The 23,154-nt window shown below is 44.5% G+C and overlaps 1 protein-coding gene across 1 annotated transcript in view; it reads right to left on the bottom strand.

The window, feature by feature from the left end:
- LOC120045947 (regulating synaptic membrane exocytosis protein 1-like) overlaps nucleotides 1–23,154 on the bottom strand; it is a 78,815-nt gene that overhangs the window by 3,299 nt on the left and 52,362 nt on the right. Inside the window, exons 11-17 of the mRNA XM_038990872.1 lie at nucleotides 22,754–22,866; nucleotides 22,322–22,452; nucleotides 17,555–17,726; nucleotides 17,272–17,425; nucleotides 11,226–11,397; nucleotides 10,839–10,943; nucleotides 5,713–5,790 (exon numbers count right to left, since the gene is read on the bottom strand). Of these exons, the coding sequence (XP_038846800.1) occupies nucleotides 5,713–5,790; nucleotides 10,839–10,943; nucleotides 11,226–11,397; nucleotides 17,272–17,425; nucleotides 17,555–17,726; nucleotides 22,322–22,452; nucleotides 22,754–22,866 (925 nt within the window). The remainder of the gene's footprint in view (nucleotides 1–5,712; nucleotides 5,791–10,838; nucleotides 10,944–11,225; nucleotides 11,398–17,271; nucleotides 17,426–17,554; nucleotides 17,727–22,321; nucleotides 22,453–22,753; nucleotides 22,867–23,154) is intronic.

Genomic DNA, 23,154 nt, shown 5'->3' with positions numbered 1-23,154 from the left:
AACTTGAGGGTATTTTAATCCATATCAGGTGAACCGTTTAGGAATTACAGCACTTTTTTGACATTGTCCCTCCATTTTAGGGGACCAAAAGTATTGGGAAAAATGTACTTATGTGTATTAAAGTAATAAAAAGTTATGTATTTGGTCTCATATTCATAGCACGGAATGACTAGATCAAGCTTGTGACTCCTAGGTTATGGATAATCCTGAATGAATTATGAATAATGAGTGAGAAAGTTACAGGCACACAAATGTCATACCCCCAAGACATGCCAACCTCTCACCAATAATAACAGGGGAGTTTATCATGTCTTGGGGGTATGATATTTATGCGTCTGTAACTTTCTCACTCATTATTCACAATATTTTCATCCTTCCACAAGATATAGTCCCGACACAAATCCAGGGTTCCTACCCAAGCCGGCTGGTGATTCGTTCTATCAATTCGGTTGCCAGAGACGCGACCCTGTCGTTCAGTCTTTTTGTTCTGTGTTTATGGACGTGACCCGTTCTAAATGTTCTACTGCCATACTGACTGGCAGTTCTTATCCCTTGCTTGCTAGCTAGCCAACGACAGCTAACTTACAGTCACGACAAACAGCAAGATCAACAAAGCAGCTGCATTTCCATTTGTCTAAGATGTTTTCTCGTGACATTTATTTGGATACATCCATAACAATGAGTTAATGAGGCGTGATTTCACCTGACATTGAAAACGTGCTCTCTCGTCAGGACACTGTTGTTCAGAGGACCTAACCAAGACCACAGCGAACACAATCACTTCAAACTGAAGCTGGAAAGACTGCCAAATAGCTGCATGTAGTTTGGTTTGACCTTTTTTCAAGTGATATTTCTTTGTATATATCCATAAAAATGATTCTGATTCATGATTTCGACTGGCTGAGAAATGCTGCCTGCCTGTCTGTCTCATCCCGACTCCTGACTCGTTCATTACTATGCGACAGCTGGAGATCGAATTTGAATATTGAAACAATGTTGTAATTGTGGGAGAGACAGACAGCAATGTTTATACAAATCTCCGCTGTTGAAAACGAAATGTTAGTCTAAAGGAAATGTGAGGTAATGTCTAGATGCTTTTACAAATAGCCTGGCTGGGCAGATGAGACAGTGGATTGTGCAGTCAGATGGAACAGAGTAAATAGGCATTTTAACAACATAGATTTAGCCGGTGGTAACTTGTGGAATAGACATCAATCAGCATTCAGGATTAGACCCACCCATTGTATAAACACATACGACACATACACTTACATACACAACCCACCACACATTGGCCCAGGGCTGGAGTACAACGTCAAATAAATAGTGTGTCTGCATTAAAGGCAGTGGGATCACAGAGGAAGAAGGTAACAGCTCTCTCTCTCTCTCTCTCTCTCTCTCTCTCTCTCTCTCTCTCTCTCTCTCTCTCTCTCTCTCTCTCTCTCTCTCTCTCTCTCTCTCACCACTCCTCCAGGGGGTCAGAGGTGAGGGGTCAGAGGTCAGCACCTGTTTGTTTGGGGTGAGCCCGGGAACCCCGGAGGTTCCCCTTACCGAGTGGCCGCAGGGGAGGGGGTCGTCCTCGGGATGCCCTCAAGATGGAGGTGGGCTTATTCTTGGGGCCCCCCACACACCATACACACCATACACACACACCATACACACCATACACACCGTGTGCACACCGTCGCACAGCGCAAAGCAGCATGCAAAAAGGAAAAAAGAAAAAGAACAGAATATAGACTAAAAGAAAAGCAATGAAAGGAAAGGACGGAAAACATATGAAAAAAATAAATAAATAAACATTGTCAAACATGTTGAAATCAGTATAGACATGTAAAAACATATCAGTGAATCCTGACCCATGCTTTCATGCTAACGTCAGCATCACCATGCTAACCATGGGTTCAAATCAAATGTTATTGGTCACATACACATCTTTAGCAGATGTTATTGCAGGTGCAGCAAAGTGCTTGTGTTCCTAGCTCCAACAGAACAGTCGTTTCTAGCAGTGCAGTAGTATCTAAAAACGGTTCACAACAATACTCACAAATCTAAAAGTAAAATAATGGAATTAAGGAATATTTCAATATTAGATTGAGTAATGTCGGAGTGGCTTTGACTAAAATACAGTAGAATAGAATACAGTATATACATATGCACTGTTGCCCCTTCTTCGCCACACTGTCTGTGTGGGTGGACCATTTCAGATCGTCAGTGATGTGTACGCCAATTAATTTCAAGCTTTCCACCTTCTCCACTGCGGACCCGTCGATATGGATAGGGGCATGCTCCCTCTGCTGTTTCCTGAAGTCCACGATCAACTCCTTTGTTTTGTTGACGTTGAGTTAGAGGTTATTTTCCTGGCACTACTCTCCCAGGGCCCTCATCTCCCTGTAGGCTGTCTCGTCATTTTTGGTAATCAGGCCTACTACTATTGTGTCGTCTGCAAACTTGATGATTGAGTTGGAGGCATGCGTGGCCAGTCAGTCATGGGTGAATAGGGAGTACAGGAGGGCACTAAGCACGCACACTTGAGAGGCCGCTGTGTTGAGGATCAGCGAAGTGGAGGTGTTGTTTCCTACCTTCACCACCTGGGGGCGGCCAATCAGGAAGTCCAGGACCCAGTGGCACAATGCGGGGTTCAGACCCAGGGCACCGAGCTTAATGATGAGCTTGGAGGGTACTATGTTGTTGAATGCTGAGCTATAGTCAATGAATAGCATTCTTACATAGGTATTCCTCTTGTCCAGATGGGACAGGGCAGTGTGCAGTGCTATGGCGATTGCATCATCTTTGCACCTATTAGGGCGGTAGGCAAATTGAAGCGGGTTTAGGGTGTCAGGTAAGGTAGAGGTGATATGATCCTTAACTAGCCTCTCAAAGCACTTCATGAGTGCTACAGGGCGATAGTCATTTAGTTCAGTTACCTTTGCTTTCAGTACAGGGTACAGGAACAATGGTGGATATCTTGAAGTAGACTGGGACAGGGAGAGATTGAATATGTCCGAAAACACTCCAGCAAGCTGGTCTGCGCATGCTCTGAGGACGCGGCTATGGATTCCGTCTGGGCCGGAAACCTTGGGAGGGTTAACACGCTTAAATGTCTTACTCACGTCAGCCACGGAGAACAAGAGCTCACAGTCCTTGGGAGCGGGCCAAGTTGATGGCACTGTGTTATCCTCAAAGCGGGCAAAGTACGTGTTTAGCTTGTCCGGAAGCAAGACGTCGGTATCCCCGACGTGGCTGGTTTTCCCTTTGTAGTCTGTGATTGTCTGTAGACCCTGCCACATAAGTCTTGTGTCTGAGCTGTTGAATTGGGGTTGGAACTGGTTCAGGGAAGTGAACCAAAAACCATAAAAGAATGACATTTTTCAAGGAACCGAACCAGACCCGAGAACGAAGGTGATCTATACTGTTCCAGAACAGAACCATTATTTAAAAGCATGGGAATCGGTTAACAATCCCACAAAAAAATGCAACTAAGCGCCTATGCAAATTAGAGAACAATAGATTTACTTTTTCAATGCTAGTTAAGAATACTATAGTTTCACATTGGATTCATTAACTACAAAAAGGTAAGCCGTGTTTTTATTTTAATAACTGGTGCCGCTCTGCACACACAAGCTTGTTGTCTAGCTAGCTTATTAGGTAGCTCTGGTCTAGCTCTCGAAAACTCTAGGCACCATTAAGTGTAATGTAATGTAACGGAGAGTCATGATCAAGGGCTAGCTCTGGTCCAACATTAGTTAAGTCAACTCTTTGAAGTTCAAAGACATTTAAAGTTCCTTCATATAAGCCACTCCTCCGTAGTTATAAATCTGTGGGCCTAATTCAGATAATGCATGTCATAAAAACAAGATGCCCAGCATTATCCTCACCAGCAAAACATTTTTACATCCTACCCTACACTTGTCTGTCCAATGCATGTACATAGCTTGCCCGCTCCATAGCAAGCTGCTCTATCCATTGGTGAAGTCATTTAATGTCGAGCTAAATGTAAAAAATATATATTTCAGAGGTTTAAAAAGGAACAGAAAGGAACGAAATAAACAGTAACTTTTTTGGGAAAAGTGGAATGGAACTCAAAAAATTATGTTTCTGTTCTGGATGAAATTATTAGGAAAAGAAATTGGTTCCAACCCCTGATGCTAACCACTGTCGTACAGTACAGGTACAGCTGACAACCTCTTAAAGTAATAGTTAATTCCAAAATCAAAGTTTAAATAGTGGTACTGTGGATGAACTGGTGAACAGAAAAGAGGTAGACCACCACTCTAGGATCAGTTTACCCACAAACCTAAATTATTATGGGGGAAAACTGATCTTAGATGTCTATGGGGAACTTCATCCTACTCTGGGAACTCATGAGATGGGACAGTCTATGATGACAGGATGAAACCCACAATGAGATGCACATGCTCAACTCAAGCTTTCACTTTAATCCTGTACTGATGTGAATGGGAGATTTTAATGAAAGTTTAAGGATTGGGCCGGAAGTGATGATGTTGAAACACAAAAATCTGGGTATATGTTATGGTTGGCCACCTTACCTGTCTCTGCCAGGGAGCTTCTTTCCCAGATTGTGACAGGTTGATGAGTCCAGGGTCCGAGTTTGCCTGGGAAATTGGGGGATGAGTGGAAAACAGAAAGAATCGGATGGAGGGATGAATAAATGAATGGAGTATGGGAGAGGGGTAAACAGCTGGGGTAAGTGAGAGAAGTCTGATTCTCTATTCATAATGAATCGGACAGCCTTATGCTCTACAGAAGCAAGTTAAGATATGGATTTGATGTAGCTGCCTCTGTGTTGTCAATACACAACAATGGAATATGGAACAAAGATCATGAGGAAGCATCACACACTCATGCATTCATTGAACAAGTACTGTGTGTGTGTGTGTGTGTGTGTGTGTGTGTGTGTGTGTGTGTGTGTGTGTGTGTGTGTGTGTGTGTGTGTGTGTGTGTGTGTGTGTGTGTGTGTGTGTGTGTGTGTGTGTGTGTGTGTGTGTGTACCTCTTCTTTGCACTGAGGTGGTTTACTGTCTCTTGTCTAGGAACTAGACCCTCCATCATCCATCTGTTTCATACATACCACAAACATGAAGGTGATGAGATGACATGATGAGAAACACAGATACACATTCACAGACAGACACAAACACACCACTTGTGACTTACATAGATATAAACTCAACTTTGAATCCTGAATTATGTGTCTTTTGTTATGAATATGAAAGACAAACATTAGTGATAATGAGAAAAGCTCAGTTGGCATGCAACAAACAGACAAAAGCTTCTGAAATCCCTCAATTCATAGACTACAACTCCACAAGCGAAAAGCAAAACAGCACAGGCATTCTTCATGAGAAGATAGAGGCTGCAAGGATTTTAGAACACAACGTTTACACGGCAGAATGCTAGAACACAAACTAGATTGTAGAACACAACCTACAGGCTGTTACATTCTAGAATCCAAACTACAAGCCACAGTGATTCTAAAGAACATATTAGAGCACAAGACACTAGGCCACCAGATTCTATGCCAAAAGACCCTGAAAATAGTCCCATTGAGCAAAATTATTGATTGGGATACGTTTAGGGTTAGAGGTTAGCTAGCTATTACACTGTTTGTTGGGGTTTAGTACAGGTGTGGGGGTTAAGGTTGGGGTCAGCTGCTAACAGGGGGGGATGGGGCCGGATGGGAAGGGGGTACCTGTCGTCTTCTGGGGAGGCGTGTTGGATTAGAATCCTGGGGCTGGCGGGGCGTCTGCGGGGCAGAGACTGGGAGCAGCTGAGACCCGCAGCACCCCCGGTGGACACACAGAGAAACACATGATCACCTGCACTCTCATAGGGGCTTTATCGACTTCATGGGTCTATCAAATGTCCGAGTCTCAGTTTAAGGCTGTTATCACAAAAAAAGGGACCCTCCCTTTATGTCCTCTCACAAAGTAGCTATGTACAAACACTCACTCCATGAGACCCCCCCCACCACACACACACACACACACACACACACACACACACACACACACACACACACACACACACACACACACACACACACACACACACACACACACACACTAAAAGAGTGTAGGAGGTGGGGTGCAGAGTACAAGTCAGTGGGCTGGTACCTTTTGGGCTCTGGTGAAGGAACACTATGGTTCCTTTCTGGGTTCAGACAGTTGGTGCTAGCGCTCCTAGTCTTAACCCTGTCAAGAGAAGGCTGTAGATCACTAGCCCAATAACATGCCATCCAATGCAGGAGAGGAGAAAACAGGACAGGAGGAGATGCAGAAAAAAGAAGAGAAAAATGGAAAAGAAAGAAATGTTAGATACCCAAATCATAAAGGACATGCTAGTCTGAACCTGGTTTCGAGTGATTAGGTGATTGATTACAGTCACGGCAATGGAAGATGTTGTCAGATAGTAGGGTAGTCAGGTAGTCACGGTGACCTGTTCTCCGGTTCTCAGAAGAGTCCTTGACCATGGTATGAGGAGGTCATTGAGGGCTAAAGGTCTGTCTGTCTGTCTGTCTGTCTGTCTGTCTGTCTGTCTGTCTGTCTGTCTGTCTGTCTGTCTGTCTGTCTGTCTGTCTGTCTGTCTGTCTGTCTGTCTGTCTGTCTGTGTGTGTGTGTGTGTGTGTGTGTGTGTGTGTGTGTGTGTGTGTGTGTGTGTGTGTGTGTGTGTGTGTGTGTGTCTGTGTCTGTGTCTGTGTCTGTGTCTGTGTCTGTGTCTGTGTCTGCGTGTGTGTCTTACCTAATGGTGATCTTGTCTGTAAACCTGAGAACTCGTTGTGTGAAAGAGCGGCGCTTTGCTGTGACAACACTGGAGCGCACCATTGAGCTAGTCTTTAGACATGCAGGCAGCGTGGAACTTCACTCAAGACAATTAAAAAAAAATCTAAATAAAAGCATGTTATAAAAACACAACATAAATCAACTTAACATCAAACAAACAAAGGCCAAGAGTGGGTAAGGATGTGTGTGGTAGCCTACAACTGTGGACAATACTCCCATATGGGCAAGATTGCAGCAACTGTTCATGAAGTGCAAATTGGACTACTTTCAGTACCGGCTCCAAGTGAATTGATAGAATTCATCCAAGGATATCAGTAAGATCAAGATCAGTAAGACCAGGATACAGTATCTGTACTGCAATAGTGGTATGAAGTTACTCATGTGATAGTACCTCCTGAACATCAAACTACAAAAGTATAACATACCACAACAACACTAACTTACAAGACAATTTTGTGTGTACATGGGGGGGACAGACGGGGTACAAAGTTTGGAGGGGAGCGACTTTCCAACACAGCCTCTCTCTCTTCTTCCACATACCTGTAAATGTCCTTGTGGATGCTGTTGACTAAGAGGGGCCTCTTAGCGGGAAGAGTGTTACTGTGTCTAGAAGTAGTGGTGGAAGAAGTACCCAATTGTCATACTTGAGTATAAGTAAAGACATCTTAATAGAAAATGACTCAAGTAAAAGTTGAAAGTCACCCAGTAAAATACTACTTGAGTAAAAGTCTAAAAGTATTTGGTTTTAAATATACTTATGTATCAAAAGTAAATGTAATTGCTCATATACACTTAAGTATCAAAAGTAAAAGTATAAATCATTTCAAATTCCTTATATTAAGCAAATCATTTTAATTTCGGATAACCAGGGGCACATCCCAACACAAAGAATTTTGGTTGCGTTGGTTCGTGAATCCGCCAGATTAGAGGCAGTAGAGATGACCAGGGATGTTCTCTTGATTAGTGCATGAATTGGACAATTTTCCTGTCCTGCTAAGCATTCAAAATGTAACAAGTACTTTTGGGTGTCAGGAAAAATTTATGGAGTAAAAAGTACATTATTTCCAATAGAAATGTAGTGAAGTAAAAGTAAAAGTTGTCAAAAATAGAAATAGTAAAGTACAGATACCCAAAACATTGACTTAAGTAGTACATTAAAGTATTTTTACTTAACTTCTTATGGCTGCAAGGCAAAGTGTTGAGTAGCCAGTGAAATCGTGCCCATTTCAAACGGCCTCCTACTCAAATCTTGCTCGTACAATATGAATATTATTATTCTTTTTGGATAGAAAACACTTTCTAGTTTCTAAAACAGTTGGAATTATTTCTCTGAGTGAAACACAAGTCCTTCTGCAGCACTTTTCCTGACCAGGAAGTGAAATGTCAGAAATCTATGCTCTTTTCAATCTGATGCCTATACATGGTCTTAACACCTAGGAGTCTGCTGACAGTCTATACGCCTTCCTATTGGTGTAAAGAGGATGTCAGAGAAGAAATTTTTTTGCTCCTCTTGGTCTGTGGTGGAAAAAAACCTATTTCTTTGACCTGAGCGCCCACTTCCGGTATTCTGAAGGAAGTGGGATGGACTTCTGTTTTGCCTTCCTAACGAACGGCTAACGTCTCCGGCTCGAAATTTTTTGGATATATGTGACCATATCATCGTAATGTATGTTTTTTCAATATAGTTTAATCAGATTATTGAAACTTTATTCGGGAGTTTTGCCGTGTTCCGTCGTATGACTGTGTTTACGTTGGGCCACGGCTACTGGAAATGGTAAATGAACAGGGATATTTCTCATTCTGAAACGAAACAACGACTCATCTGGACAGAGGACGCCTGTTTCAACATTCTGATGAAAGATCAGCCAAAGTAAGACTCATTTTATGATGTTATTTCATATATCTGTCGTGCATGTGAACGGGTCGTGGGCGCCCAAATGTGTCTCTCTATTGTGGCTACGCTAATATAGCGATACATTTTGTTTTCGCTGTAAAACATTTAATAAATCGGAAATATTGTTTGGAATCACAAGTTGCCTATCTTTCAATTGCTGCAAACTATATATTTTTCGGAAATGTTTTATGATGAGTAATAAGCTATTTGACGTTGGTGTCTGTTGGTGTCTGTAAATATTATGGCTGCTTTCGGTGCACTTTCTGATTTGTAGCTGAAATGTAAAATATGATTTATACCTGAAATATGCACATTTTTCGAAAAAAATATGCTATACAATAAATATGTTATCAGACTGTCATCTGATGAATTTGTTTCTTGGTTAGTGGCTATTTATATCTTTATTTGGTCGAATTTGTGATAGCACCTGATGGAGTAAGAAACTGATGGAGTTAGAAAAGTGGTGTCATTTGCTAACGTGGTTAGCTAATAGATGTACATATTTTGTCTTCCCTGTAAAACATTTTAAAAATCGGACATGTTGGTTTGATTCACAAGAAGTTTATCTTTCATCTGGTGTCTTGGACTTGTTAATGTGTGAAAGTTAAATATTTTTAAAAACTAGCTTTTGAATTTCGCGCCCTGCACTTTGAGCTGGATGTTGTCATATTGTGGGCGGTGTCGGGCTTGCAGCCCAAACAGGTTAAGTACTTTACACCACTGTCTAGAAGACCTCCTGAGGTGTGATGTGTGTGTGCATGCAGGAGATGGAGATAGAAAAAGGGGAAGGAGGAAGATGGATTAACAGAATGGAAATACAATTCCCAAACTACTGCTAAAGAAAGACAGGAGAGCAGCATGCCAGCCGTGTGGAAGCATGTATGCCAGCCTTTGCCAGTCTCTTCCAGCCATGTACCAGCCAGGCTTTGCCACTTACCTCTATGGGTGAGCTCACTGGGACAGTATTGCACCTTTGTCCAATATAATGGATCTGGTAATGCACTGAACTAGTGTCAAAAAGTGCCCTCTAGTGCTCGAGGCACATTATTACAACCATGAACGGATCACTATAGCTACATGACGCTAACTCTGAATAACTAGCTGCCCCTCAGGCATTGGCCAAGGTCAGCAGAGGCTATGTGCGGTCAGCGGTGGACAGTCCCAGTGTTGACGTCTGATCGGGTGTGTGTTGTGTCACTGTCACATGGGATAGGATGGACACACTGAAATTGCATGTCAATTGCTCGCTCACACACATTACGACAGAATAAGAAGCATTTAGATCAAGGGTGAAGTCATGTAAGAAATCTCCACACATCTATATGCAGCTCCAAAATCAATGGAAAAAGACAAGGACCACTTAAGGTGAAGCGTCATAAGGACGGTGAGAATGAGGATTGTGATCATACCTAATACAAATAATAATACATGTCCTGACTTCTGTTTACCTTTTAGTGTGTAGGCACTCTGCACTTTTGCCCCGCATTGATTGGTGGATCAAGATGACCTCACTGTGGTTACCATGGGGATGGATGACACATGAGGAAATAAACAACGGAAGCCACACCGGAGGACAGAGAAAGAACATAGATACAAAGCTGAGCCAGCGGAGAACAATGGGACAGGTAGAAGTTTCCCCTAACCACAGATCTAGGATCAGATGATTCTATCCCATATCCTAACCCTAACCATTACAGGGGATGAACAAATCTGACCCTGTATCAGTGGTTAAGGGCAACTTCTACCTACTCCGACAGGTACACATATGATAGCAAGAGATGCTACGATGCCTTATAACTCTTAATAAACTTTTGTCTCATGGCTATAACTTCATTGTTCTGAGAGTCTGAATCAGCGAACAACTGAGAACAACAAACAAGTGAACAGCCATATCCAAACATAATCCTGACTATTCATTGTGCTGAATCACAGAAAGGAAGAGAGCAGAAGACAAAGGAAGAAACACAACTAAAGGACCTTTTGAACTGGAAAAGACAAAAGGGAAAAAGAATCCAGGGCCACCCGATTGTACACACACACACACACACACACACACACACACACACACACACACACACACACACACACACACACACACACACACACACACACACACACACACACACACACACACACACACACCTGTCATCTACATAGTCCTGCTCCTGGTAGTGTCCTCCGGCAGAGTCGTAGTAGCGGGTGGGAGAACTAGACCTCCTACTATAGTGGATCTCATCATCCAAACTCCTGACACAGATGAGGGTTGAGAAAGATATGGAGATGAGGAAGAGGGAGAGAGTGCAAAAGAGAGAAGAGGTGGGGGGTGGGGAGAAAGAGAGAACAAGGCTTTTAGCTGTGGTAACAGTGTATGTGTTGGCTGTGTTGGCAGTGACAGTAAGAGCAATATTGGCAGCACTACTTGTTCTGGGTCACAAAGGCCTAAACACAAACTTTTCCCTGAAGTTCTCTCCTCAACCCGCTCTCTTCATCAACACCCCATCTCCCCCCTGTCCTTTCCACTCCCCTCACCTCTGGGTGGGGACGTTGGTGGGTCGTGATCGGCCCCTCCCCTGTTCCTCTCTGTGAGGGGAGACAGATCGAGAGCGAAGCTGGGGTGTCCTCTGCTGCTCCGGCACCTCCAGAGTGGTGGCGTGGGGGACCCTCTGCTGCCGCTCCCTCTCCCGCGAGCCTCTTTCGGCTGCTACACACACACAGCCACAGGGGGAGAGAAGCATTGTTCATAAAAGCAAAACATACATACGACATACTGTACTGTCCCAAGCTGGCACAATTGTAGCCCTCAGCTCTAATATGACAATACTGACACAAACTACTCATGCCAGTTGAACCCAAGGATACACAGTGTTCCTGCTTTACCAAACAACCTCCTCCTGTGAGCTTATAATGTTCAGCTTGCATAAAGAAGACCTGCCTGATCCTGAAACAGTGAAAATCTCGCTGCAATCACACTGCAATTAACTAAGGTCCATGTGAGTGTTTTTTGTCATCTTTAAAGGAGAGGAATGCTTCATTAAAGCTGAGAGTGGGTCCCTTTAATCTCCAATTTGTTTTTCTACCAAGAAAAATAATGAGAGGTTAGTGGCTGTATCAATTTATTTTTCTCTTCCTCTCTCTCGCTCTCTTTTTTTCTCTCTAATCTTTCAAACACACACATATGCCCAAACGCACATACACCCACAACCATAGACAAATACGGCAGTGAAGTTTTCTGAGTGTTCTGACAACAACAGAACAACATTTTAGTTGTAGAATGTCGATGGAATGTCTCTCTTAGTGAGAAGACAGCATTCCCATGACCCCACCCACCTTTAGACACAACTGGAAGATAGAGCTGCAGCGGATAGCTGCTGTCTTACGGGCCCAATTCTGCTAGAATTGTTAAAGTTAACTTTTTGGGTACATAATATTTCTGCCATCATTTCCTATGACCGAAAACAGCTTCTGGATATCAGAACAGTGACCAGGCCCTAATCTCCGGGACTCGAAAGAGGAAGAGGCGGTGCAAGAGAAGCAAACGAGCGAGCCCCCTGACAAGACTAAGACAGCGGTTAAATGAACCGCCTCTACCCTCCATTCTATTGGCAAACGTACAATCACTAGAGAACAAAATGGACGAGCTCCGTTTGAGACTATCCTATCAACGGGACCTGAAGAACTGTAATATCCTATGTTTCTTGAAGTCGTGGCTGAACAAGGACATAATATCCATCTAGCGTTTATTTTTCTATGCATCGTCAAGACAGCTGGTGGAGGATCTCTAATGTTGAGGAAGTCTCAAGGTTTTGCTTGCCTTACTTAGAACACCTAATGATATGCTGCAGACCATATTACAGTATTTACCAAGAGAGTTTTCATCTATATTTTTTGTAGCTGTCTATTTACCATCACAAACCGATGCTGGCACTAAAACCACACTCAACAAGCTGTATAGGGCCAAAGCAAACTAGACAATGCACATCCAGTGGTGGCGTTCCTAATGGCCGGTGATTTTAATGAATGCAGGGAAACTGAAATCTGTCTTACCAAATTTTTTACAAGCAAGTCACCTGTGTGACTAGAAGTGAAGAAAACTCTAGATCACCTTTACTCCACACACAGAGACACATACAAAGCTCTCTCTCGCCCTTCATTTGGCAAATCTGACCATAACTCTATCCTCCTGATTCCTGCTTACAAGAAAAAACTCAAACAGGAAGTACCATTTATACGCTCAATAAGGAATTGGTCCGATGAAGAAAATGCTAAGCTACAAGACTGTCCTTTTGCTAGCACAGACTGGAATATTTTATTTATTTAACCTTTATTTAACTAGGCATGTTAGTTAAGAACAAATTCTTATTTACAATGACGGCCTACCCCGGCCAAACCCGGACCATACTGGGCCAATTGTGCGCCGCCCTATGAGACTCCCAATCACAGCCTGAGGTGATGCAGCCTGGATTCAAACCAGGGATTGCAGTGATGCCTCTTGCACTGAGATGCAGTGCCTTAGACCGCTGCGCCCGAATATGTTCCGGGATTCATCCAATAACATTGAGGAGTTTACCACATCAGTCACCGGCTTCATTAACTTCTTTGGGGTGGGGGGCAGTATTTTCACGTCCGGAAGAAAAGCGTGCCCAGAGTAAACTGCCTGCTACTCAGGCCCAGATGCTAGGATATGCATATTATTAGTAGATCTGGATAGAAAACACTCTGACGTTTCTAAAACTGTTTGAATGATGTCTGTGAGTATAACAGAACTCATATGGCAGGCAAAAATCAGAGAAAAAATCCAACCAGGAAGTGGGAAATCTGAGGTTTGTAGTTTTTCAACTCTTTGCTTATCCAAGATACAGTGGAAATGGGGTCATATTGCACATCCTAAGGCTTCCACTAGATGTCAACAGTCTTTAGAATCTTGTTTGAGGCTTCTACTGTGAAGTGGGGGCGAATGAGAGGGGAATGAGTCAGAGGTCTGCCAGAGAGCCACGAGCTGACCATGCGCGTTCACGTGATAGTTAACTTGCGTTCCATTGCATTTCTGAAGACAAAGGAATTCTCCGGTTGGAAAATTATTGAAGATTTATGTTAAAAACATCCTAAAGATTGATTCTATACATCCTTTGACATGTTTCTACGGACTGTAACGGAACTTTTTGACTTTTCGTCTGCACCTAGTGATCGCGCGTCATGAATTTTGATTACTGGGCTAAACGCGCAAACAAAAAGGAGGTATTTGGACATAAATGATGGACATCGAACAAAACAAACATTTATTGTGGAACTGGGATTCATGGGAGTGCATTCTGATGAAGATCATAAAAGGTAAGTGAATATTTAGAATTATATTTCTGACTTCTGTTGACTACACAACATGGCAGATATCTGTTTGGGTTGTGTTGGTCTCTGAGCGCTGTACTCAGATTATTGCATGGTGTGCTTTTTCCGTAAAGTTTTTTTGAAATCTGACACAGCGGTTGCATTAAGGAGAAGTGGATCTAAAATGCCATGCATAACAGTTGGATCTTTTAGCAATGTATATTATGAGTATTTCTGTAAATTGATGTGGCTCTGCAAAATCACCGGAAGTTTTGGAACTACAGAACATAACGTGCCAATGTAAACTCAGATTTTTGGATATAAATATGAACTTTACCGAACAAAACATACACGTATTGTGTAACATGAAGTCCTATGAGTGTCATCTGATGAAGATCATCAAAGGTTAGTGATTCATTCTATCTCTGTTTCTGCTTTTTGTGACTCCTCTCTTTGGCTGAAAAAATGGCTGTGTTTTTCTGTGACTTGCTCTGACTTAACATAATCGTTTGGTGTGCTTTCGTCGTAAAGCCTTTTTGAAATCTGACACTGTGGCTGGATTTACAACAAGTGTATCTTTAAAATGGTGTAAAATACTTGTATTTTTTAGGAATTTTAATTATGGGATTTCTGTTGTTTTGAATTTGGCACCCTGCAGTTTCACTGGCTGTTGACGAGGGGGGACGCTACCGTCCCACATACCCCAAGAGAGGTTAATAAGTGCATCAATGTTGTTGTCCCCACAGTGACCTTACATACATATCCCAACGAGAAGCCATGGATTGCAGGCAACATTCGCAATGAGCAAAAGGCTAGAGCTGCGCTTTCAAGGTGCGGGACACTAATCCGGACGCTTAAAATAAATACCGCTATGACCTCTGATGAGCCATCAAACAGTCAAAACGTTGGTCAATGCAGGGTTGCAAACTATCACAGATAATAGATGGAAACGAAGCGGCGAGCTGCCCAGTGACGTGAGCATACCAGATGAGTTAACTTAACAATACATGAGAGCACCAGCTGTTCCGGATGACTGTGTGATCTCGCTCTCCATAGCCAAAGTGAGTAAGACCTTTAAACAGGTTAACATTCAAAGGGTTGCGGGGCCAGACGGATTACTAGAATTCGTACTCAGAGCATGCGCTGACCAGCTGGCAAGTGTCTTCACTGAGTGTCTTCAAACCCTCCCTGACCCAGTCTGTAATACCAACATGTTTCAAGCCGACCACCATAGTACCTGTGTCCAAGAATGCCAAGGTAACCTGTCAACACTCAAATCTTTAGCCATGAAGTGCTTTGAAAGGCAGGTCATGGTTCATATCAACACCATCATCCCAGAAATACACCCTTGACCCACTCCAATTCTCATACTGCCCCAACAAGTCCACAGATGATGTAATCTCTATTTCACACCACACTGCTCTCTCCCACCAGGAAAAGAGGAACACCTACGTGAAAATCTGTTCATTGACTACAGCTCAGCGTTCAACACCATAGTGCCCTCCAAGCCCATCACTAAGCTCAGGACCCTGGGACTGAAAACCTCCCTCTGCAACTGGAACCTGGACTTCCTGACAGGCCACCCCATGTGGTGAGGGTAGGCAGCAACACATCCGCCACGTTGACCCTCAACACGGGGGCCCCACAGTGGTGTGTGCTTACTCCCTGTTCACCCACGACGGTGGTTGGCCTGATCACCGACAACCACGAGACAGCCTATAGGGAGCAGGTCAGCGACCTGGCAGTGTGGTGCCAGGACAGCAACCTCTCCCTCAATGTCAGCAAGACAAAAGAGCTGATCATGGACTACAGGAAATGGAGGGTTGAGCAAGGCCCCATCCACATTGACGAGGATGTAGTGGAGCAGGGTCGAGAGCTTCAAGTTCCTCAGTGTCCACATCACTAAGGAATCACCTTGGACCGTCCGCACATACCAACACAGTCATGAAGAGGGCACGACAATGTCTCTTCCCCCTCAGGAGGCTAAAAAGACTTGGCATGGGCCCACAGATCCTCAAAGTTCTACAGCTGCACCATTGAGAGCATCTTGACTGGCTGCATCACCGCTTGGTACGGCAACTGCTTGGCATCCAACCACAAGGCGCTACAGAGCATAGTGTGTACTCCCCAGGACATCACTGGGGCCAAGTCTGAACCAAGTCTGGAACCAACAGCACCTTGAACAGCTTCTAACCCCAAGCCACAAGACTGCCAAATAGTTAGTTAAATAGTTAACCAATAGCTACCCGGAAAATCTGCAATGAGCTTTTTTGCACTAACTCTTTTGACTCATCTACTGTTTATTATCTATCATGTTGCCTAGTCACTTTATCCTTACCTATTTGTTTCATATCTACCTCAATTACCTCGTAACCCTGCATATTAACTCGGTACTCATACCCTGTTTATATAGCCAAGTTACCATTATTCATTGTGTATTTATTCCTTGTGTTATTATTTTCTTTTTTTTCTCTCTGCATTGTCGGGAAGGGCCCATAAGTAGGCATTTCACTGTTAGTCGACCCCTGTTGTTTACGAAGCATTTGTCAAATACATTTGATTTGATTATACTCAGGCCCTGTAACGAGCTGAGAACCAGCACAATGGTGGATGTCACATAAATACACACATGCATATACAGAAGGAATGCGGTAAGCAGACCCCATTGACAGAGACATGTATGCCGACAGACATGAAGACACATACACACACAAGCACCACATTTATATACATACTGTAATATCTCAAACTCACACACATTACTCACACACACGCGCAAGCACACGCACATGCACGCACGCACACACACACACACACACACACACACACACACACACACACACACACACACACACACACACACACACACACACACACACACACACACACACACACAAAAAAGGATAAGCAGACCTCATACATATGTAGGATCTTAATTTGACCTATATTGTCAGAGCAAAATAATCCTGCAGCAACAGGATTTGTACGTTTAGTCCATGATGTTGCAAAATCGGTAGTTAGGCTACTAGCTGGCCAAAAGTAGGCTACATGAAAAGTGCAATATTGTTAATATAACCGTGTGTTAGTGTGGGTTTTCTGTGAATTTAGGTAAATCACAAAGCTCATCTGCATTTCCTGTGGTGCAGGAAAATTCTCAGCAACAAGAGTGTGATCAAATTAAGATCCCACATCTGTACAATACAAAGAAATATATTGTGAAGACACATCGCACATAGACCTGTCTGTGACTTACGCTGCAGCTTCTTGCTGGGTGTGTCGGTGTGGGGGTGTCTGCGGGGCATGTAGGGCGATGGCCGGGGCAGAGGGATGGAAGACACGTCGTGGGTCTGCAGATTGTACCAATGAGGCTTATCATCCAATGGGGCTGTCTCGAGCTCTATCAGGATCTAAACGTAACCGATATTAGCATAATCAGTCAAACACAAGGCCAATGAAAGCAATTCATCAACTTCAATGTTTGCCTGAGTGTCTGTATCTGTGTGTATGTAAGTGTGTGTGTGTGCATGTGTGTGTACCTCGCCCATGAACATGCTATCCTCGTCAGGTAGGCGGGGCTTGTCCCACACGGTCAGCTCTAGCATGTGTTGGCGGAAGTCTCTGCGGTGGACGTGGGAGTACACAAACGTCTGGTTCCACAAGGGCTCTCCACTCTTCTTCACTGTCTTAGTCCTCCTCTTGCTCTTGTCACTGCGTGCACACACACACACAAACATAAACAAACAGACACACACACAAACACAAACAAACAGACAGACACACAAACAAACAGACAGACAGACAGACAGACAGACAGACAGACAGACAGACAGACAGACAGACAGACAGACAGACAGACAGACAGACAGACAGACAGACAGACAGACAGACAGACAGACAGACAGACAGACAGACAGACAGACAGACAGACAGACAGACAGACAGACAGAGTTAACATATTTGTTTGTTTCTCTATGTGGTAGACTGTAACTGATACAGTTGAAGTCGGAAGTTTACATACACTTAGGTTGGAGTCATTAAAATGTGTTTTTCAACCTCTCCACAAATTTCTTGTTAACAAACTATAGTTTTGGCAAGTCGGTTAGGACATCTACTTTGTGCATGACACAAGTAATTTTCTCAACAATTGTTTACAGACAGATTCTTTCACTTATAATTCACTGTATCACAATTCCAGTGGGTCAGAATTTTACATACGCTAAGTTGACTATTACTTTAAACAGCTTGGAAAATTCCAGAAAATTATGTCATGGCTTTAGAAACTTCTGATAGGCTAATTGACATCATTTGAGTCAATTGGAGGTGTACCTGTGGATGTATTTCAAGGCCTACCTTTAAACTCAGTGCCTCTTTGCTCAGACCTCAGAAAAAAAACTGTGGACCTCCACAAGTCTAGTTCATCCTTGAGAGCAATTTCCAAACGCCTGAAGGTACCACGTTCATCTGTACAAACAATAGTACGCAAGTATAAACACCATGGGACCACGCAGCCGTCATACTGCTCAGGAAGGAGACACGTTCTGTCTCCTAGAGATGAACGTATTATGGTGCAAAAAGTGCAAATCAATCCCAGAACAACAGCAAAGGTCCTTGTGAAGATGCTGGAGGAAACAGGTACAAAAGTATCTATATCCACAGTAAAACGAGTCCTATATTGACATAACCTAAAAGGCCGCTCAGCAAGGAAGAAGCCACTGCTCCAAAACCAATATAAAAAAGCCAGACCACGGTTTGCAACTGCACATGGGGACAAAGATCGTACTTTTTGGAGAAATGTCCTCTGGTCTGATGAAACAAAAATATAACTGTTTGGCCATAATGACCATCATTATGTTTGGAAGAAAAAGGGGGAGGCTTGGAAGCCGAAGAACACCATCCCAAACGTGAAGCACGGGGGTGGCAGTATCATGTTGTGGGGGTGCTTTGCTGCAGGAGGGACTGGTACACTTCACAAAATAGATGGCATCATGAGGTAGGAAAATTCTGTGGATATATTGAAGCAAAATCTCAAGACATCAGTCAGGAAGTTAAAGCTTGGTCGCAAATGGGTCTTCCAAATGGACAATGACCCCAAGCATACTTCCAAAGTTGTGGCAAAATGACTTAAGGACAACAAAGTAAAGGTATTGGAGTGGCCATCAAAGCCTTGACCTCAATCCCATAGAAAACTTGTAGGAAGAAATGAAAAAGCGTGAGCGAGCAAGGAGGCCTACAACCTGACTCAGTTTCACCAGCTCTGTCAGGAGGAATGGGCCAAAATTCACCCAACTTATTGTGGGAAGCTTGTGGGAGGCTTCTCGAAACGTTTGACCCAAGTTAAACCATTTAAAGGCAATGCTACCAAATACTAATTGAGTGTATGTACACTTCTGACCCACTGGGAATGTGATGAAAGTGTCACGTTCACTGTCTTCAAACTCCCTGTCATAGATGAGCCAAGGCGCAGCGTGCATGTAATTCCACATTTCTTTTAATCGTAGTGAAACCTTCACAAATAGAACAGGTAAACAGAAACAAACGTGACGCAACCGTGGCGCACACAAACACACACAGAAAATAAATAATTACCCACAACATAGGTGGGAAAAAGGCTGCCTAAGTATGATTCCCAATCAGAGACAACTGCCTCTGATTGGGAACCACACTCGGCCAAAAAGAAAGAAATAGAAAACATAGAATACCCACCCAAATCACACCCTGACCTAACCAAATAGAGAAATAAAATGGCTCTCTAAGGTCAGGGCGTGACAGAAAGAAATACAATCTGAAATAAATCCTCTCTACTACTATTCTGGCATTTCAAATTCTTAAAATAAAGTGGTGATCCTAACTGACCTAAGACAGGGAATTTTTACTAGGATTAAATGTCAGGAATTGTGAAAAACTGAGTTTAAATGTATTTGGATAAGGTGTTTGTAAACTTCCTACTTCAACTGTATACTAGATGACGTACTGTCACGATCGTTGTACGAACTGGAAGTATACTCGGACCAATGTGCAGTGTGATCTGGGTTCCACATCTTTTATTTATTTAAAGTAAGTGAACCACACAACAAAACAATAAAGAATAAACGAAACGTGACGACAATGGAGTGCTAACCTGCAACTACACATAAACAATATCCCACCAACACAGGTGTAAAAACAACTACTTAAATATGATCCCCAATTAGAGACAACTATAGCCAGCTGCCTCTAATTGGGAATCATACCAAACACCAACATAGAAAACAAAACTAGAACCCCACATAGAAAATATAAACTAGACTACCCCCCCAGTCACGTCCTGACCTACTCCACCATAGAAAATAAGGACTCTCTATGGTCAGGACGTGACAGTCCCCCCCTCAAAGGTGCGGACTCCGGCCTCAAAACCTGAAACCAAAAGGGAGGGTTAGGGGGGGTGTCTAGTGTCGGTGGCGGCTCTGGTGCAGGACGAAGAACCCTCTCATCCCGCGGATCCGCCAGCATCGGAGGTGGCTCTGGTGCGGGACGAAGAACCCGCTCATGCCGCGGATCCGCCAGCATCGGGGGTGGCTCTGGTACGGGGCGAAGAACCCGCTCAGCTCGCGGATCCAGCCATGGACCCAGGCTGAACACTGTGCCTGGACTGGACCTAGATGCCGAGGAAGGCTCCTGCCATGGAGCGGGACTGGACACCGGCCCTGGCCTGGACGCCGTGTTTGGACTGGACATCGGCGCAGAGGAAGGCTCCTGCCTTGGAGCTGGACTGGATGCCGTGCTCGGACTGGGCATCGGCGCAGAGGAAGGCTCCTTCCCTGGAGCTGGAGGTTCTGGACCGTGGACCGTCGCAGGAGGTTCCGGACAGTGGACCGTCTCAGGAGGTTCCGGACTGTGGACCGTCTCAGGAGGTTCCGGACTGTGGACCGTCTCAGGAGGTTCCGGACTGTGGACCGTCTCAGGAGGTTCCGGACTGTGAACCGTCGCCAGAAGCTCTGGACTGTGAACCGTCGCCGGAAGCTCTGGACTGGGAATCGTCGCCGGAAGCTCTGGACTGAGAACCGTCGCCGGAAGCTCTGGACTGGGGAGGCGCACTGGAGGCCTGGTGCGTGGAGCCGGCACAGGTGGTACCGTACTGGAGACACGCACATCAGGGCGAGTGCGGGGTGCAGGCACAGGACATACCGGACTGGGAAGGCGCACTGGAAGCCTAGTGCGTGGAGCCGGCACAGGACATACCGGACTGGGGAGGCGCACTGGAGGCCTAGTGCGTGGAGCTGGCACAGGACGTACTGGGCTGTGAATGCGCACTGGAGACCTGGTGCGTATAGCCAGCATCAATTGTACCGGAACTATGACACACTTCGCACGGTGAGTGCGAGGAGCTGGCACAGGACGTATTGGGCTGTGGAGGCGCACTGGAGACTTGGTGCGTAGAACCAGGACATATGGCACCGGACAAATGACACGCTCCTCAAGGCGAGTGTGGAGAGCTGGCACGGGACTTACGTACTGGGTACTGGAGACCTGATGCGTGGAGCCGTCACAGATTTCACCAGACTAATAGCACGCTCCTCAGAACGAGTACGAGGAGCTGACTCAGGTGGCATTAAACTGATTACACGCTCCTTAGGACAAATGTTGTGCATCTTCCACCAACTCAACAACTCTCTTCGCTCTTTCTCCTCCAATACCTCCATCCATTCTCTGACTCTCTCCGTTCACTCTCCTCCAGTTTCTCCCTCTTCTCCCAGAATGTCTCTGGTTCACTCCTCGGCTCCGCCGACCACCCTTTGTGCCCCCCCCAAAAAATATTTTCGGGCTGTTTTTTGGGCTTTTTATGTGGCCACGAACCCCGGCGTCGTCGCTGTCCGCCCTTCTCTCCTGTCGTCTGTTTCCACGGCAGGCTTTCGTGTCTTGCCAAGACTTCCTCCAAAGACCAGGATGCCATCTCCTCCCGGGCACGCTGCTTGGTCCTGTGTTGGTGGGATATTCTGTCACGATCGTTGTACGAACTGGAAGTATAATCGGACCAACGTGCAGCGTGATCTGGGTTCCACATCTTTTTTATGTAAAGTAAGTGAACCACACAACAAAACAATAAAGAATAAACGAAACGTGACGACAATGGAGTGCTAACCTGCAACTACACATAAACAACGATAGCCAGCTGCCTCTAATTGGGAATCATACCAAACACCAACATAGAAAACAAAACTAGAACCCCACATAGAAAATATAAACTAGACTAACCCCCCAGTCACGCCCTGACCTACTCCACCATAGAAAATAAGGACTCTCTATGGTCAGGACGTGACACGTACCTGCGGTCCGGCAGGAAGTACATTTTGACGTAGGGGTTTCTAGGTCGCCCATCCGGTCGGGGAGGCAGCTCTGTTGCCTGGACCACGTTCACTATTAGCTGGTGTCCCACCTTATCATACCACAGCTTCACCTGCACACGGACACACAGAGACACACCCCAGCATGATCACTAGGAACAACCCATCTTAAATGATATGACGTAGGTTAGAAACTATATAGAAATACAAGACAACCCCAAATGTCTGCACTCATGATACATGACATGACAATCCTTTGGTATTGACTTACTGAAAGTTGTCCGGGCAATACCTGAAAACACGCACATAAACACACACATGATGGAAATGATCACTATGAGCCAGATTACTATCACATACATACCATATACAAATGCATAATAATCCCACATATGTCTGTTGGTGTGTACTCACTGTGAGCTGTCCAGGCATTAGCTGTGGGTTGTCTCTTAGTGCACTGGGGCTGGTGGGGGACATGACTGATATGGTTGGCTGCTCCATCTTCTGGGACTCGAATGAACTGGAACCTGCTGTGAGGGCAGAAATAAGACAAGACACATCTCACCCAGTTAAACCCCTAACAACTAGGGTCAAAAAGAAAGAGAGAGATAGTTGACAGAGAGAGAGACAGAGAGAGGAAAAGCAAAGAGAGAGAGAGACAGACAGAGACGAGAGAGAGAGAGAGAGAGAGAGAGAGAGAGACAGAGAGAATGAGAGAGAGAGAAGGAGAGAGAGAGAGAAGGAGAGAGAGAGAGAAGGAGAGAGAGAGAGAGAACGAAAGAAAGAACGAAAGAAAGAAAGAAAGAAAGAAAGAA

The sequence above is a fragment of the Salvelinus namaycush genome, chromosome 4 (genome assembly GCF_016432855.1).
Source record: "Salvelinus namaycush isolate Seneca chromosome 4, SaNama_1.0, whole genome shotgun sequence".
Lineage (NCBI taxonomy): Eukaryota > Metazoa > Chordata > Actinopteri > Salmoniformes > Salmonidae > Salvelinus > Salvelinus namaycush.
The sequence above is the reverse complement of the archived record's forward strand: the minus strand, read 5'-3'. Positions and strand labels throughout refer to the sequence as shown.